The sequence below is a fragment of the Megascapheus bottae genome, chromosome 2, assembly GCF_031878675.1.
Source record: "Megascapheus bottae isolate mThoBot1 chromosome 2, mThoBot2.hap1, whole genome shotgun sequence".
NCBI classification, from domain to species: domain Eukaryota; kingdom Metazoa; phylum Chordata; class Mammalia; order Rodentia; family Geomyidae; genus Megascapheus; species Megascapheus bottae.
The window spans coordinates 91313012-91331164 of NC_143510.1; the positions used below are offsets into that span (position 1 = coordinate 91313012).

The 18153-nt window shown below is 46.1% G+C and overlaps 1 protein-coding gene across 1 annotated transcript; it reads left to right on the top strand.

Moving 5' to 3' along the window:
* Positions 1 to 2774: 2774 nt before the first annotated feature.
* On the top strand, positions 2775 to 17945 carry Adsl (adenylosuccinate lyase). The gene is made up of 13 exons (XM_090328777.1): positions 2775 to 2962; positions 3827 to 4030; positions 5587 to 5631; positions 5904 to 5983; positions 8801 to 8972; positions 9165 to 9211; positions 9860 to 9950; positions 12159 to 12228; positions 12367 to 12514; positions 14251 to 14341; positions 15015 to 15104; positions 15715 to 15891; positions 17824 to 17945. The coding sequence occupies exons 1-13, from the start codon at positions 2810 to 2812 to the stop codon at positions 17908 to 17910; spliced, it is 1455 nt and encodes a 484-aa protein (XP_090184903.1). The 5' UTR covers positions 2775 to 2809; the 3' UTR covers positions 17911 to 17945.
* The last annotated feature ends 208 nt before the right edge of the window (positions 17946 to 18153 follow it).

Here is an 18153-nt window from a genome sequence, read left to right on the forward strand (position 1 = left end):
TAAGAAATTAAAAAAAAAAAAATAGAAAAAAAACATGTTTGCTCAATGAATTGAGCTGTTGGGGCCTAGCCTCCATCTCTGAAGCCTGATTCTGGCTCAGCTACAATTAAAGGGCTTTGTCTAGGCATTCGGTCCTTTGCATACCTCTCTTAAGGCATCTCCCTGTGTACGTGACTCGATTGAACCCCCCGCAGTTTCGCGGGTCTCGCAGCAGCTCAAGTCTCGAGCGCTTTCCTGCACCTGTCCTGCCCACTACCTGAAAGCCCCACCCAGACCCTTAGTGGTAGCACAGAGGCCCTCTTCCTATTGGCTAGCTTCCCAGTGCCCACCTTCTCCTACCCTAACAGTATATAACTAATTGTCTGACGCAATAAAGGAGGAGAGCATCAGAGAGCATCAGAGATCAGCAGAGATCAGCAGAGAGATCTGATGCGCTTTCATGGTTAACACTGCTTCTGACTCAGCGTGGTTTTTTCTTCCCCGGTGATTGGGGGAGGGCTGGGTCTTCGACACTTACCATCTCGCTTGGCTCCCAGGGGACTACAGGCTGGCCCTGTGTGTCCCTCCCCGTTCCTGTGTTGCTGCCCCGGAGAGGAGCAACATTGAGCCACAAGAGCAAATTGGAAAAAAAAAGTAAAATTCCGCCGGGAGTTTGGCCTAGTGGTTAAAGTGCTTGCCTAGCATGCACGAAGACCCGGGTTCGATTCCTCGGTACCACATACCTAGAAAAAAGCTGGAAGTGGTGCTGAGGCTCAAGTGGTAGAGCTCTAGCCTTGAGAAAGTCCAAGGACAGTGCTCAGGCCCTGAGCTCAAGCCCAGGACTGGCAAAAAAAAAAAAAAAAAAGTAAAATTCCCATCTTAGGTGTTGCTTTAACAGAAACAGCTAGGTGGAAGTGTCCAGGTGACCTTCAGTACAGCTTCAGGGGACCCTCAGATGCAGAAGGTAAGCCTTGCCACCTGTGCTGTGCTCCAGGGGTGGATTAAATACCAGGGAACTGGGCCAGGAGTTTGGCCTAGTGGTAGAATGCTTGCCTACCATGCACGAAGACCCAGGTTCAACTCCTTGGTACCACATACATAGAAAAAAGTCAGAAATGGTGCTGAGGCTCAAGTGGTAGAGCTCTAGCCTTCAGAAAGTCCAAGGACAGTGCTCAGCCTCTGAGCTTAAGCCCAGGTCTGGCAAAATAATAATATCAGGGAATCCCACTCGTCCAAAAGCAAGAGGAAGAAAAGGGAAAAGCAGCAGCAGTCAGGAAGGGAGGAGAGGTTAGCTGTCATCAGGAAGGAGGGAGGTTATTCACATGCTAAAGATTTAAGCACTGGATGAGTACAGGAAAAAGAAAAAAGCTATTGGTTGCAAAACATCAAGATGTCACCAGGCACAATGGCTCTTGCCCATAATCCTAGCTACTCAGGAAGCTGAAATAGGAGGATCTAAGTTCAAAGCACAAAAGGACCTGAGACTCTTATTTCCAATTAACCTCTAGAAAACGGGAAGTGGGGCTGGCTCAAGGATAGGGTGATAGCTTTGAGCTGAAGAGCTCAGGGACAACACCAAGGCCAAGTTCAAACCCCATAACTCCCCCCCCAAAAAAAATCAGAAGGAAGTAGTAATGGGGAGATTAAAGGTTATAGATGAAACAAGTGAAGGAGTAAAATCCCTTCTTAAATGAAAAGGCAGAGAGGAGTGAAGGCAGAAATCTGTTTTCAGGAGAAAAAGGTTAAACAGGGCTAGACGTCCAAGGAACTGGTTGCCTTTGCAGTGACTGCTTCCTGGCTAGGAGGCTGAGCAAGGCACTCAGGTGTGGAAACTGTGGATGCAACCTGTTTCTACTGTAGTTTGGATCAAGGGGCTCACTAGATAATCAGTAAATGCCACCCTTTCTTGATGTTTCTCTCTAGAACTATTACAGTTGCTATGCAGGCAATATAGAAACAAAGTGGGAGTGGTCCATATAATTAGCCATATAGCACTATAGAGGGCATATTACCAGAGTTTGGGGGCAGAAGTGCCAATCCCAGTATGTCAAAAAGATGCTGAAGGGCAGAGGAAGGAGATTTATATAATGGGACACAGCAGTGGAAAAGGAGAGTATCTTCAGGGTGAGGCCTTGAGGCTTATGTTTTTGTTTTGTTTTTTGCCAGTCCTGGCCTGAGCACTGTCCTTGGACTTTCTCAAGGCTACAGCTCCACCACCTGAGCTTCAACACCACTTCTGGCTTTTTGCTATGTATGTGGAACCGAGGAATCGAACCCGGGGTCTTCATGCATGCTAGGCAGGCACTGGACCACTAAGCCAAACTCCCGGCCCGAAGCTTATGTGTAACCAGAGGAAGAAGTGAGGCAGAGGCCATGGAGAGGCCTCGGCTTGGTCAGGCCTGTCAGGCTAGCCCCTGGTAAGTGGCTGCCTGGCGGGTAGATTGTTACCACATTCACCAGTTGAGGACTGCAGGAGAGGAGGGCGCAGAGGCCAAGCAGACATGCACAGACGAGGGCCCCGATGCCCGGATGTGAAAGTGGAGGGCACAAGAGAAGGGTCGGGGCTTCTAACTGACTCCCCAGTGCACCAGGCCTGGCTGCACTGCTGAATCTGCATTTGGTTTGGTGGGATTTCTCTTCTAGACAAGGTCCCGCGGTGGCTCGGAGCTCCCAGGCCCTGCCTCGGCCTGCAGAGCGCGGCCATTCCAGAGGGCGCGCGGCACCCCCGGAAGTCCCGCCCTTCCGCCCGCCCCTGCCCTTCCGCCCCTCCCTGCCCTTCCGCTTCCGCTCTCACCACCCTGGTCGCCTCTGGAGGGTGTGCGAGCCCGCGATGGCGGCTGGTGGCGACGTCGGGGGGCCTGACGGCTACCGCTCCCCGCTCTCCTCCCGCTATGCTAGCCCGGAGATGTGCTTCGTGTTCAGCGACAGGTACAAGTTCCGGACGTGGCGGCAGCTGTGGCTGTGGCTGGCCGAGGCCGAGCAGGTACCGGGGCTGAGGGGCCGGGCCGGGCCGGGCGCCCGGGGCCACTGCCCGCACGTGTGTGTGTGTGTGTGTGTGTGATGACGGACCTGTGCCCAAACGCCTGCCTTTACAGAATCCTTAATTTCAGTTCCTCTGAGTGCATTCATCCAGGTCAAATGCCAGACTGTCACCCTTTGGGGCATCCTGGGCCAAGCACTAAGGATTAAATAATAAGCGCAATAAAGGTCTCCTCACACAGAGAGTTCTTTCCAGCGAGGGGGACAGATAGGTCAATAGGTAGAAATGTCAGGCAGTGATGAATGCTCTAAATAAAACCCACGCCCAGGGAGTAAAGTGACATGGAGAAGTGTTTCTCAGTGATGTCAGGAGGTCCCTGAATAGATGACACTTGAGCTCAGGGATTAGAGTATGGGAAGCAGTGAGACAAGAAGAGTTACAGATATGGGAACAGTTATGGTCAATATAGATATAACTAGATGTCACTTAGAATATAATTTACCTAAGCCGATTGCAGTGGCTCACGCCTGTAATCTGAGCTACTCGGGAGGCTGAGATCTGAGGATCGAGGTTCAAAGCTAGCCTGGGCACAAAAGGACCTGAGACTCTGATCTCTAACTTCTAGAAAATAGGAAGTGAGGCTTAGCTCAAGGGCAGGGTGGTAGCCTTGAGTTGAAAAGCTCAGGGATAGTTCTCAGGCCACGTTCAAGCCCCATGACTCCCCCCACAAAAAAAAGAATATAATTTACACTGATTCATGAAGAAAGAGTTGGCTAGTTGGATAGTCATGCTAACTTAATTTTTTTTTTCCTGTCATGTCAAACAATTGCAACATAGGCTTTTGGTTTTATTTTACTTACTCTGCAGACATTGGGTTTGCCTATCACAGACGAACAAATCCAGGAGATGAGGTCAAACCTGGACAACATCGACTTCAAGATGGCAGCAGAAGAAGAGAAGCAGTTGCGACATGATGTGATGGCCCATGTACACACCTTTGGCCATTGTTGTCCAAAAGCCTCGAGCATTATTCATCTTGGTGCTACCTCCTGTTATGTTGGAGACAATACAGTAGGAGCCTGTTTTGTTTATATTAAGAGTCTATCTCTTTATCATGTATTTATAAATTTATTTATTTAAATTTCCCAAAATATTTCTCTTCCCAATGGCCTTCATAACTTGGTTATGGCTTCTGAGTGGGAATATGAATTTATAACAGCAAGCATTTTCCTTGCAGTTTACCAAGTGGCAGGCACTACTATGAAACTGTGTATTTATTCCTTCCTGTGCTCTGAACATATGCTTACTGTTTTCACTATTTTTCACAACTATCATAAGATACATGTTTTCATTTTTATTGTATTCGGTTTTGGTGCCAGTCCTCAAGGCTTGGGTGCTGTCCCTGACTTTTTTTATTTTTGTAGGTCATGGAACTTGAACTCAGCCTGGGCGCTGTCCCTGAGCGCTTCACCCCAAGGCTACCACCCTATCCTTGAGCCAAGCCTCACTTTCCGTTTTCTAGAGGTTAATTGGAGATAAGAGTCTCAGGTGCTTTTGTGCTTGGGCTGTCTTTGAACCTTGATCCTCAGATCTCAGCCTCCTGAGTAGGATTACAGATGTGAACCACTACGCCGGCTCTGTCCCTGAGCTTTTTTGCTTCAGGTTACCATTCTACCACTTGAGCCATAGCTCTACTTCTAGCTTTTTGGTGACTAATTGGAGATAAATGTCTCATAGACACTGGGGTGAGGGACAGGATTTAAAAAAATGGTTTTAACTTTTTAAAACCTTGTCGTTTTGGGTCATGCCTTCTCTTGTTAACCAATATAGATGAGAAAAAAAGGAAGCAGAAACTAATGGAAGTTTCTCAAAGACTCGGCCGCTCCCTTCTGGGACAATGGAAGCCTTGTGGCATTGTACTTTTTTTTTTTTTTCTTTCTCTTTTTTAGGGCTTGAACTCAGGTCGTGGGCACTGTCCCTGAGCTTTTTCACTCAGGACTAGCATTCTACCACTTTGAGCCACAACTTACTTCCAGTTTTTGAGTTTTTAATTGCAGGTAAGTGCTCATGGGACTTTGCTGCCTGGGCTGGCTTCAAACCATGTTCCTCAGATAGCAGCCTCCTGCATAGTTAAGATTACAGGTGTGAGGTACTGGTGCCTGGCTTAACATTTTCAGTCACTTTAGATACCACAACATACTTTGTACTTTGTAAAAACACAAGTTTACTGCTCAGGAAGCTTTGTGCTTTTTTTCATCTTTAGGAGATATCCTCTATTAGCATTTCTGACACACACAGTAGGTTATTAGGAATGAAATAGGCTGTTTGCTGTGGTGTCTAATTGTGATGCACAGAAAGTATTGTGTAATAATACTGTTTGACAGGGCCAGGAGTCTGGCCTAATGGTAGAGTACTTGCCTAGCATGCACAAAGACCCAGGTTTGATTCCTCGGTACCACATACATAGAAAAAAGCCAGAAGTGATGCTGTGGCTCAAGTGGTAGAGCTCTAGCCTTGAGAAAGCCCAAGGGCAGTGCTCAGGACTGGAAAATAATAATAATAATAATAGTAGTAGTAATAATACTGTTTGACAGAGCTGTTCAAGACCATTGTGTTTTCCTTTTCAGGACCTGATTATTCTTAGAAATGCATTTGACCTACTTTTGCCCAAGGTAAGAGATTGGTCGAAGTTTGCTACCAGCTTTACAGTCTCTGTAGATAGGAGATGGGACTCTAGTCATAACTAAATCAGCAACATCAATCTATATAGGTTATCATTTATTCAACTGAATGACTATGTAATTCGTGGGAACAATAGTTTTTTTCTTAGAGTAATATACTAGTGAATTCTTTGTAAAACATAACCTTTATTATTTATCTTTTATAATTATGTAATGGACTCAATATGAATTCACCTTTTTCCACCTCATGGTGTTTCTTGTAGCTTGCCAGAGTGATCTCTCGGCTCGCTGACTTTGCCAAGGAGCGCGCAGATCTACCTACCTTAGGGTTCACCCACTACCAGTAAGTGGTTGCTTATGATGTGATTGCAGCTTTCAAATCTCCTGTTTCCATAGTAAGCTTGAGGCTCAGAAGCTAAAACATAAACAGTTAACGGGGTGTTGATGAGATACGAACTTGATAATCACCTTAGATGCTTTGCTGAGGGCTATGTCTTAGCACGCTGGGGGCAACTTCCTAGCAACTTCCCCCAAGTTATACTGAAGCCAAGCGCTCCAGTACACACCTGTAGTCCTAGCTGCTCAGGCTAAAGAGCTTTAGCCCTCAAGTTCTAGACTGGCATGGACTGCTATGAGATCCTAACATCAAAACCTATTCTAATGAGTTTAGCAGTCGACTTAGGAAAAATGTATAAAAATGTCTCGAGCATTTGTTCGTTCTCATTTTCAGTTGTTGTTTTGTTAGTACTGGGGTTTGAAATTGAGGCCTTAGGGGCTGGGAGTTTGGCCTAGTGGTTAAAGTGCTTGCCTAGCATGCATGAAGACCCAGGTTCGATTCCTCGGTACCACGTACATAGAAAAAAGCTGGAAGTGGTGTTGAGGCTCAAGTGGTAGAGCTCTAGCCTTGAGAAAGTCCAAGGACAGTGCTCAGGCCCTGAGCTCAAGCCCAGGACTGGCAAGAAAAAAAAAAAAAAAGAAAGAAATTGAGGCCTTACACATGGCTGAGCTGGCTTGCTTAGGACTGGCACTCTACTAACTTGTCATACCTCCAGCTCTGCTTTTTGCTAGTTGTTTTGCAAATGGAGTTTCACAGACTTCCCCCTGCCCCCCCCCCCCCCCCAACTGAGGCCAGCTTTCAATCACTATCCTCTGGATCTTAGCCTTCTGTGTACCTTCATTTATAGGCATCATCCACCATGCTGGCTTACGGTCCTTTTGTGTAGTTGGTCATGGGGCTTTAACTCAGGTCATGGGTGCTATTCCTGAGCTCTTCTGCTCAAGGATAGTGCTCTACCACTTGAGCCACAGTGGCCAGAGCTGGCTTTTAATTACTATCCTCGAACCTCAGTCTCCCAAGTAGCTAGGATTATAGGCACGAACCACCAGCACCCAGCAAGTTTTGTGTTTTTTTTAATGTACAAGTATTTTTATGATTACTGAATAAAAACTTTTTAAAAGCTGATTATATTGTTGTAATGCTCACTTATAGATGTCTTAGGAATATTGTGTACTGCTTTATTTTAATGAGATACTTCACACAAGTCTGTCAACTTATGACTTTCCTGTTGAATTTAAGCTTTCTGAAAATTAAGGCCTTTACCCTTAGTAGCAAAAGCCTGAAGAGACTGGTTGTATGCAGTAGTCCTGGTGTCTGGCCTGACTATGGCAGATGTTGCTTTCTCTGTAGGCCTTTGTGTCCTTCAGCCTCCCTCTATTCTACATCTTTCCTTCTTCTCCCATGTCTGGGGGAGGCAGACACATCCCGCACTCATCTGGTGGATAATTTTTTTTTTATTTTTTAATTTTTTGTGTGTGTCATGTAGCTTGAACTGGGCCTGGGCGCTGTCCCTGAGCTCTTCAGCTCAACGCTACCACCCAACCCTTGAGCCAAGCCCCACTTCCTATTTTCTAGAGGTTAATTGGAGATAAAGAGTCTCAGGTCTTTTTGTGCCTGGAATGACTTTGAACCTTGATCCTCATCTCAGCTTCTGGAGTAGCTGGAATTACAGGCATGACCATCGCGCCAGCTCTTGGTGGATGATTTTTAAGAGGCCTCAGCCACCACAGTCAGCAGACATTAGCAACAAGAAATGATGTTGATGCTTTACTTCACTGTGTTATTCTCTGCAGATACAAAGCCTTACTGAGATACATCTCACCTACTATAAAATTCACCCTTTTAAAACATTTAGTATCTTTACAGAGTGGTATGACCATTACCACTACAGTTTCCATCATCCTTGAGAGAAAAACACCCTACACCCCACAGCAGTCACTCTCATTCTCCTTCCCTGGCTCCTGTCTCTGGATTTGCCTCTTCCCTAGCCTTGTATGGCTTGTTTCTCTCAGTTAGCATAGTTTCTGTATTCATCTATGGCTTGCCATGAGTTAGAAATCACATTCCTGGGACTGAGAGCATGGCCTAGTGGTAGATTGCTTGCCTAGCATACACAAAGCCCTGGGTTTGATTCCTTGGTACCACATACACAGAAAAGGCTGGAAGTGGTGCTATGGCTTAAGTGGTAGAGCACTAGCCTTGAGAAAGCCCAAGGACAGTGCCCTGAGTTCAATCCCTAGGATTGGGAAAAAATAAATAACATTCCTCAACAAAAACTGCCGTAAGATGTATTTGCGGTATGCATTACATGTAGTTTGTGGTTGAGGTGTCTCTTATCAAGATTAAGGTATGTCTGTTGCCTGCTAGCAGGGCCATTGGCCATTAGATTTAAAGTATGTTGATTTTCCTTAATAAGGATTTCTTCATATTTTTAGCTCTTGTTTTGTGTTTACTATTTTCAATAACTCTTAAATTGTCACTTTACCAATGGATAACAGTGGCAATTAGAAGGCCTTTATGAGCCGGGCTTGGTGGCTCATACCTGTAATCCTAGCTACCCAGGAGGCTGAGTTCTGAGGATCCAGGTTCAAAGCCAGCCCAGGCACAAAAGTCTGTGAGACTCTTATCTTCAGTTAATCCCTAGGAAATGGGAAGTGGGGCTGTGATTCAAGAGGTAGGGTGGTAACCTTGAGCTGAAGAGCTCAGGAACAACTCCTAGGCCCAGAGTTCAAGCCCCATGGCTGAACAACAAAAACAAAAAAGGCATCTATGACGTTATGCCTCGGTTTGAGATTTCTATGTGTTCTTTTTGGGCTGTTTCAGGCCTGCTCAGCTGACCACAGTTGGGAAACGCTGCTGTCTTTGGATTCAGGATCTCTGCATGGATCTCCAGAACGTGCAAAGGGTCCGCAATGAGCTGCGCTTCCGCGGGGTGAAGGGCACTACCGGCACGCAGGCCAGCTTCCTGCAGCTCTTCGACGGAGATCACCAGAAGGTATTCCCAGACTGACCTGGGACATCACCCCAGCATTGCAGCCCAAAAGATGAGGCTCCTTCCAGCAGTGTCGGAGAGATTGTTCCCAGATGAGCTGCAAGGAGAAGGGTGGGCCAAGGTCTGGGCAGGATTGCCAGTTGGGATGCTCTGTTAAGTGGATTTCTGTCCCAGTGTGTCTCTTCTGTCTCCAAGGTAGAACAGCTGGACAAGATGGTGACAGAAAAGGCAGGATTTAAGAGGTAAGCACTTTGGAAAAAGTTGGCCTCAAATTGGTGATGGGTCTGTGAGTATACATCTTTTGATCTTTGCTTTGACTTAGGCTTTAGGTTGTTATTTTGTTTGTTTTTTGTGTGTGCCAGTCTTGGGCCTTGAACTCAGGGCCTGGGTGCTATCCCAGAGCATCTCCACTTCCAGCTTTTTGTGGTTAAATGGAGATAGTCTCACAGAGGCCATCTTCAGCCTCCATCTCCAGTTCTCAGCCTCCTGACTAGCAAGGATGATAGGTACAAGCCACTGGTACCTGGTTCTATTTCTTCAGGTTATCCCATACCATATTACGATTTTGATTTCCACCCCCGGCCCCGGCCCCGGTGTTCTCTTGTTTAAATCTGACCACTAGATTTTATCATGGCTTTTTCCTCCCAGGTCTGTCATTGAGCTCTAGGTAGGACACTAGAACTCTAGACCGTGTTTCTTCCTCAGGAAAGTTTCCTGAGGATTAGTGAAAAGGAGCAGGAAAACAGTTCATACCATGCACAAGTCAGCAGGCAGGTCCTCCGGGTGCTGTGTGATTGGCTGACCAGTACGTCTAAGCCAACACTTAGGCTGTTTTGCTAATGCCTGACTGCCATGGTTTGATGTGTGTTAACACAAATCTTTTCTTCCAGGGCTTTCATCATCTCAGGGCAGACCTATACACGAAAGGTGGACATTGAAGTGCTATCTGTGCTGGCTAGCCTGGGGGCATCCGTGCACAAGGTAAGGAAGCAGGGCAGCTTGCACTGTGCGGAATGGGAGCTCTGGGCACTCAGACTAAGTCAGTCTTAGACTCAATTATAGTAGTTTGTGACTTGCAAAGAAAGCCCTTAAAATTAAGGTGTCTTAAAGGAAAAGACTTTTTGCATTCTCTTAATATTATTCTGTAACTACACAGTGGCCAGGCACCAGTGGCTCTCAGTGGTAATCCTAGCTACTCAGGAGGCTGAAATCTGAGGATCGTGGTTCAAAGCCAGATTAGTCAGGACAGTCCATGAGACTTTTTTTTTTTTTGCCAGTCTTGAGACTTGAACTCAGGGCCTGAGCACTATCCTTGGGTTTTCTCAAGGCTGGAGCCCTACCACTTGAACCACAGCACCACTTCCATCTTTTTCTATGTATGTGGTACCAAGGAATCAAAACCAGGTCTTTGCATGCTAGGCAAACATACTCCACCATTAGGTGGCCAAATTCCCAGCCCCATGAGACTCTTATCTCCAATTAACCACCAGAAAACTGGAAGTGGCACTGTGGCTCAACATGGACTATCCTTGAGCTGAAGAGCTCAGGGACAGCTCCCAGTCCCACAGTTCAAGTGCCACGACCTGCGGGGGACTGCACAATGACATCTCACCAAAGGCTATGTTACAAGTGATCTACCTGTTGTCTTTACATGAAGATTTTTGAGGGGTGTACTAGGGTGTGAGCTCCGGGCCTTGTGCTTGCTAGGCAGTCATTCTACTTTGAGCTACACCTCGAATCCTTTTTGCTTTGGTTGCTTTTGTAATTAGACTCTTGATTTGCACTCAATCAGGCCGGGACTGTGATCCTCCTATTGATGTTTCTTGCCATAGCTGAAATAACAGGCATGCATCTTATTTAGCTCTTTCTATTGCAATGGTATCTCATGAACTTTTTGCCTGGGCTGGCCTGAAGCCATGATCTTCCTGAGCTCTGCTTCCTTAGTAGTACAGATATGTACTACCATGCCTGCTTTTTATTGTGCCAATGCTGAGGCTTGAACTTAAGGCTTTGTGCTCTTGCTTGCCTTTTTTGCTCAAAGCTGGCATTGTACCACATAAGCCACATCTCCACTTTTGTGGTTTTGCTAGAGATAAAAGCTTCCGATTTGCTTGCTCAGGATGGTCAGGGGCCCAGGTGATTTTGTTTTGTCATAAGGTCTTGGATGGACTCAAAATCAAGATTTTCATTTGGGTACCTGTGGCTCATACCTGTAATCCTAGCTACTCAGAAGCCTGAGATCTGAGGATCACAATTTGAAGCCAGCCTGATGAGAAAAGTCCCTGAGATCTTATCTTCATTTAAAACTACCAAAAGGCCGAGTGCGGTGACTCATGCCTGTAATCCTAGCTACTTAAGAGGCTGAGATCTGGGGATCAAAGTTCGAAGCCAGCCCAGGCACAAAAGTCAGTGAGACTCTTTTTTTTTTTTTTTTTTTTTTTTTTTTGCCAGTCCTGGGCTTGAGCTCAGGGCCTGAGCACTGTCCTTGGACTTTCTCAAGGCTAGAGCTCTACCACTTGAACCTCAGCACCACTTGTGGCTTTTTTCTATATGTGGTACCAAGGAATTGAACCCGGGTCTTCATGCATGCTAGGCAAACACTTTAACCACTAGGCCAAACTCCCGGCCCTCAGTGAGACTCTTATCTCCAATTAACCACCAAAAAACCGGACGTGGCACCAAGGCTTCAGGGGTAGGGTGGTAGCCTTGAGCGGAAGAGCTCAGGAACAGCTCCTAGACACAGAGTTCAAACCCCACAACCGACCAAAAAGCTAGAAGTGGAGCTGTAGTTTAAGTGGTGGAACACTAGTCTTGAACTTAAAGGCTCAGGGAACAGAGTCTAGATCCTGAGTTCAAGGACCAGGACTAGTACGAAAAAATAAAAAGATTCTCCTGCCTGAAGTGCTGTAGTTAGGATTGCAAGTATGTACCACCACACCACACCTGTCACTGTGGTGTTTTACATAACGCTTCACAAAGCATTTTCATGTCCTTGTATTTGTCATCCCTGCTCTTCAGGAGCAGATAGGAGCCTCAGATGTGCCCCGGTACCTTTTGGCAGGACTTGGTGGCATGGAGCTCAGGGATAGCACACCTGAGGCGCTCCTTTCCTGCGTCAGCCTCACTGCCTCCCGAGCTCTCCTACACCCAGTGCATGTGCGATCATGCCTGTTCCCATACTTCCCCTAGATTTGCACAGACATACGCCTCCTGGCGAACCTCAAGGAGATGGAGGAACCCTTTGAAAAACTGCAGATTGGTGAGTGTTAGGTTGAGGTCTGGGAATGCCACTGACCTGCTGGAAAGTCATATGGTCGTGTAAGAGCTTCCCCCATTGGCATGCGTGCGCCTTTGCTGTCCCAGGAGTCTTTCTGCCTTTGTATCTTGTCTTGAACAGGCTCAAGTGCAATGCCATACAAGCGGAACCCCATGCGTTCAGAACGCTGCTGCAGCCTTGCCCGTCACCTGATGACGCTGGTGCTGGACCCACTGCAGACTGCTTCCGTGCAGTGGTTTGAACGCACACTGGATGATAGTGCTAACCGGTGAGTGTGCAGAGACATCGCAAACAGCATGCTAGGAGGAGGGCTGAGAGAGGTGGCCTGGGAGCAAGAGGACACTGAGCACCTCTGTCCCCAGCCCTGCCCCCTAGGAGCTCTGAGTAGCCCGACGACAGGCTGCTGAGTACTGTGAGCCCGTGTGCAGGAGCTGTTGGAGCACCAAGGAGAAAGTAATGATGGAGGATTCAGGCAAGCTTTATATACAAGGCAGTGTCTGGTTACGTAGCACAGGCAGTTGAAGATCAGATCCCAAGTGTGTGTAAAAGCACAAAGGTAGGAGAAAAAACAGCTTACCAACCCACTAATAGCTGGGTAGTGCGAGGAGACGAAGCCATGGCATGATATGTCACAGGAAGAAGCTAGTTTCTGCAAGGCTGCATGGTCCCCACTCTACTCTGCATGCAGATGTCCAGGGAGATACCTTAGCAAGACTTGAGAAGGGTCAGAAGTAATTAGTAGTGCATTCATGTCTGCACACATTTAAAGCAGGCTCACGGGGCTGCAGATGTGGCTCAAATGGAGAGGGCTTACCTAGAATTGGGGAGGCCGTAGGTCAGTTGCCAGGTTTTTTTGTTTTGTTTTGGTTTGGTTTTTTGTTGTTTTATGGGGCGGGGAGTGGATAAAAGGAACAAGCTTGCATTCACACTCTTGCCTGCTTTGCAGTGCAATACGATTTCTAGTTTTGCCCAGATAGGATCTTGATATATAAGCCACACTGGTCTGAAACTCATGATTTTCCTGCCCAAGCCTGAGATTTAAGTGGAAGGATATAAAGCTGGCTAGCTCTCTGGGATCTGTGTGCAGTCCTGGGCTTCTCTGTGGAAATAGGTCACGTGAAGTGGTTCTGAAGTCAGTTGTTGAGTACAGTGGTCCTGAGTGTCTGGGGCATGCTTCCCGGACCATGTGAATCTTGACATCTACATATATTCCAGTCTCTCATGTAAAGTGTATAGTATTTTATATAACATGTACATTTTCTAATATGTTCTGAATCACCTCTAGTTTACTTATGGTACCTAGTGTCATGTAAATGCTAAATAAGTAATATCCTTTAGGGAATACTGACCAAAAAAAAATTTATGTTTAGTTCCAATGAAATTTTTTTCCAACAAATGTTGATTAAATCTATAGTTAGTTAAATCCATGGATGCCAAAATCTAGGATTTTGAGGGCCAACTGTATTGTTTTCAGGAAGATATGACCTGCTAAACATCCTAGCTACAATTTTAAGAATCAGTCATAGCTGGGCACCCATGGCTCACACTTATAATCCTAGCTACTCAGGAGGCGGAGATCTGATGATCATGATTCCAAGTGAGCCCAGGCAGAAAAGTTCCTGAGACTCTTCATCTCCAATTAATCACTCAAAAAACTGGAAGTGCTGTGGCTCAAGTGATAGAACTCTAGCCTTGTGCACAGGAGGCTCAGGGGCATCGTCCAGGCCCTGATAAGTTCAAGCCCCAGAACCAACAAGAAAAAAAAAGGCAAAGCAGACTAGCGTCCATGGCCTATTGTCTGGACTGTTCCTAGGACTTAGTGACTGGGTACTACTTGGGCAGCTGGTCTGGATAGAGGGGACACTTGAAGTCTTGAGACTACAGAAAATTGTCCAGAGAATACATACACACGTGAATTCAGTATGGCAGTTACCTGCCACAGACCCCACATACCTCTGACATTATTTGGTTAGAAAGGTAATGGAATGCCTGTTTGTTTTATAGACGGATCTGTTTGGCCGAAGCCTTTCTCACCGCAGATACCATATTGAATACACTGCAGAACATTTCAGAAGGATTGGTGGTGTACCCCAAAGTAAGAGGCCATGATTATACTGGGGAGAGACTGGGGTTGAGAAGGAATAGGAGCTCATCCTGCTGCTACGTCTAAGAACCTCACAGACAGGCATGTGCAGTCAAGACAAGTACTTCAGCTGCCTTGAGCTGTCACCCAGCTCTGGGTGACTAGACTGAGTAGGTGACAGCATCTCCCTGGTTTTAGGTACTTAAGGCAGATAGATTCACTTTCCTCTTAGTCAACCCTAAGGTCTCACAATGAGCTTTCACAAATTTGAAGCATTAGTTGTTCCAGAAAGTAGTTTTTAAAAGTTCCCTTGTTGCCAAGCACTGGTGACTCATACCTATAATCCTAGCTACTTAGGAGGTTGAGATCTGAGGGTTGCGGTTTGAAGCCAGCCCAGGCAGGAAAGGTCACGAGACTCTCCAACTAATCACCAGAAAAAGCTGAAGTGGTAGAATGCTAGCCTCGAGCAAAAAAGCAGCTCAGGGATAGTCCCCATGCCTGGGGTGGGGGGAATCCAACTAAACCTGGGTTTCCATTACTGAATACTATGACTCATTGCCCCTCTGTCTCTAAATAATAGTAGTTTCTATCCACACCCTGATTTTGCCTGATATAGTTGGGCTTGTGCTGTGTGTCACTTTGTAACATGGAGGCCACTGTCTTGGTCCTTTGCTTTTTCTTCTAGGTAATTGAGCGGCGCATTCGGCAAGAGCTGCCATTCATGGCCACCGAGAACATCATCATGGCCATGGTTAAGGCTGGGGGTAGCCGGCAGGTGTGTAAGCCTTGTGCTCTTGGATAAATGGAGAGTACACTCAGGCCTGTTCTCTCCTCCGTAAGGATGCATGTTTGGTCCAAAGCCGTGAGGATGGTCTGCCATCTCTAGAGGGTGATTGTACTAAATTCAAAGAATATTAAAAATCACTAATCTATGGGTGGTGGTGGCTCCTCATGCCTATAGTTTTAGCTACTCAGGAGGCTGAGATCTCAGAATCACATTCAGAGCCAGCTTGGGCGGGAAAGACCTTTATCTACAATTAGCCACCAGAAAACCAGAAGTGGCTTTGGGGCTCAGAAGGGGTAAAAAGCGCTAGCCTTGAGCGAAAGAGATGAGGGCTAATGCCCAGTCCCTGACCAACAAAAAAATCACTAATCACTTATAGGCAAAGTGAAGAATTAAGTCTGAATTTCCATAGAAAGTGAGGGCAAGTAATCAGTAAGAAATGGTTCTGTAGTTTTTGAGATACGGAACCTGGCCCTGAAGTCAGTCAGAGTACGAGTGAGGTAACCACCTCAACCGAGAGAGGCCTGGTGTGGAGTCTGGGGACTGCTCAGGTGCTGAATGCCCTGCCAGTAGTGAACTGACCTGACTTCCCTCTCCTTAGGATTGCCATGAGAAAATCAGAGTGCTTTCCCAGCAGGCAGCAGCCGTGGTGAAGCAGGAGGGGGGTGACAATGACCTTCTGGAGCGGATCCGGGCCGATGCCTACTTCAGCCCCATTCACTCTCAGCTGGAGCGTTTGCTGGATCCCTCTTCCTTCACTGGCCGTGCACCTCAGCAGGTAAGTGTCCTGCAGAAGCTTCCAAGACAGTCATCCCCTGAAGTCTTCCTACTGCTGGCTTGCAGAGCCTAGAGTGCTGTCTGGAAAGTTGCTCCTTTTTAGGGATGGGGCTAGTGAGTAGAATTGACTAGGTTTCTGTCTGAAATGTATGCAGATGGCTGTTTTTAGCGGTCATAAGTACTTGTTCTGTCTGGATTTCTCACAGTTTGCTGCCTTACTGTGGAGTCATGGATTGAAATGTCCAGCCAAGTGCTTGGTAATCAGAAAGGCAATGTGCCCATTTTTTTCATATCCTCCCTCTTTTTTGTATATGTGCTGATCCTGAGACTTGAACTCGGGACCTGTGCCCTGTCTTTTAGCTTTTTTTTTACCAGTCTTAGGGGCTGAACTCAGGGCCTGAACACTATCCTTGGGTTTTTCTCAAGGCTAGTACTCTACCACTTGAGCCACAGTACCAGTTCCAGCTTTTTTATGTATGTGGTACTGAGGAATTAAACCCAGATCTTTGAGCATGCTAGGCAAGCACTCTACCCCTAGGATAAACTTCCAGCCCCTGTTTCTGAGCATTTATGCTTAAGGGTGGCACTCCTACCACTTAAGTACCAGCTCTGTTTTCAGCTTTATTAGTGTTTAATTGGAAATAAGTGTCTCATGGTCTTTCCTGTCTGGTTAGAACCGTAATCTTCAGATCTTAGCCTCCTGAATAGCTAGGCATGCAACTTTATCTCATTGCCTTTAAAGTTACTAATAAAATAATTCATTTGAAAACTGTAATCGGGCTGGGAATTTAGCTCTGGGGGACAGGACTTACCCATCACCACCATTAAAGAAAAACAACAATGAAGTCCCTTAGAATATATGCTAGAGAATTGGTTTATGTTCCATTAGTACTATATTCCTTTTCTGGGGATTTAAAGAAAAATAGTATTTGCCTTCAATGAGCTCAGAATTTCTAAAGGAACTATCACATTACCAAGCAGCCACCAAGACAGGAGCACATCTTTTGGTGGGATAACAAATCAAGTGACATCTCTTTTGGTGTGGAGAAAAGCCCGTGTGTGCAACCTGATGGGTAGGAATGAGCCTGGGGATGCTAAGCTGAGCAGAAATGGCAAGTTCTCAGATCTTAATGAGAGAGCACCTATAAGTAGATTCTTTCCACAGTCACTAGTTAGTGCCTAGCAAGTAACAGGATTTGAAACTAAAGACCAACAGGAGTTTGTCATATATATTTGTATTTGTTATGCAAAAGTTGGATTTGAAAAGACTTCAGAAGTAGGAAAACCATTAGAGAGGTCACAGCAAATAGCCACGCGATGGTGAGAAGGACCTGGAGCCAAGGTGGCATGGTCCATGCAGACAGGGAGAGAAGAGACTGATCGCTTGGGGGCTGCTGGGAGGAGGGGAATATCTGAGGATTTCAGTGTGGCTGACTGGGTCAATACGGTAAGGCCAACTCAGAATACAGCCTGAACTTGTCTGCATGGATGCATTAGTTAGGGCACCTACATTCAGGGGGATGTTTCTGAGGGACTATCGAATAAAGTAGATGCTTAATGGCAGAATAAAACTATCAAACTAAAGCCTGATGCCAGTGACTCGCATCTGTAATCCTAGCTATTCAGGAGCCTGAGGTATGAGGAACATAGTTCAAAACCATCCCAGGCAAGAAAGTCTGAGACTCCATTACCTAGCAAAAAGCCAAAAGTGGAGCTGTGGCTCAAATAGTAGAATGCTAATCTTGAGCCAAAAGCAGAGCTCAGTTACAGCCCACGCCCTGAGTTCAAGCCCCAGTGATGTTACATACATACCGACACACAAACTATCAAACTTGGACTGAAAGACAGTGGGGCTTGAGGGCTCAAACTATAGCATACCTGAGAAAGCTAGTACCTAAAACCTTTTTGTTTTGTTTGCTTTCTTCTTTGGCAGGTGCAGAGATTCTTAGAAGAGGAGGTGTATCCCCTGCTAAAGCCATATGAAAGTGTGATGAAAGTGAAAGCAGAACTATGTCTGTGATGTTGGGAAAGAATTAAATGAAATACTACTGATCATTTGTTCACTTTCTTGGACCATGAAAATCATTTATTACATAATACCTCATTTGACCTCAAGAACTGTTGCCTTAGAACATCAGGTATGGCTCAAGTGATAGAGTGCAATAAGCAAAAAAGCCAAGTGAGAGCACAAGGCCCTGAGTTCCAGCCTCATTAAAGACACACACAACTAAAAAATTATTGCCTTAAGTTAATACAATACTTT

What these genes read in the sequence shown, in the direction of transcription:
- Adsl (XM_090328777.1), top strand. Translation starts at nt 2,810, where the DNA reads ATGGCGGCTGGTGGCGACGTCGGGGGGCCTGACGGCTACCGCTCCCCG. An exon ending in TTAGGGTTCACCCACTACCA is followed by an intron (nt 5,984 to 8,800) that starts GTAAGTGGTTGC and finishes GGGCTGTTTCAG; the next exon opens with GCCTGCTCAGCTGACCACAG. An exon ending in CTGGATGATAGTGCTAACCG is followed by an intron (nt 12,515 to 14,250) that starts GTGAGTGTGCAG and finishes TTTGTTTTATAG; the next exon opens with ACGGATCTGTTTGGCCGAAG.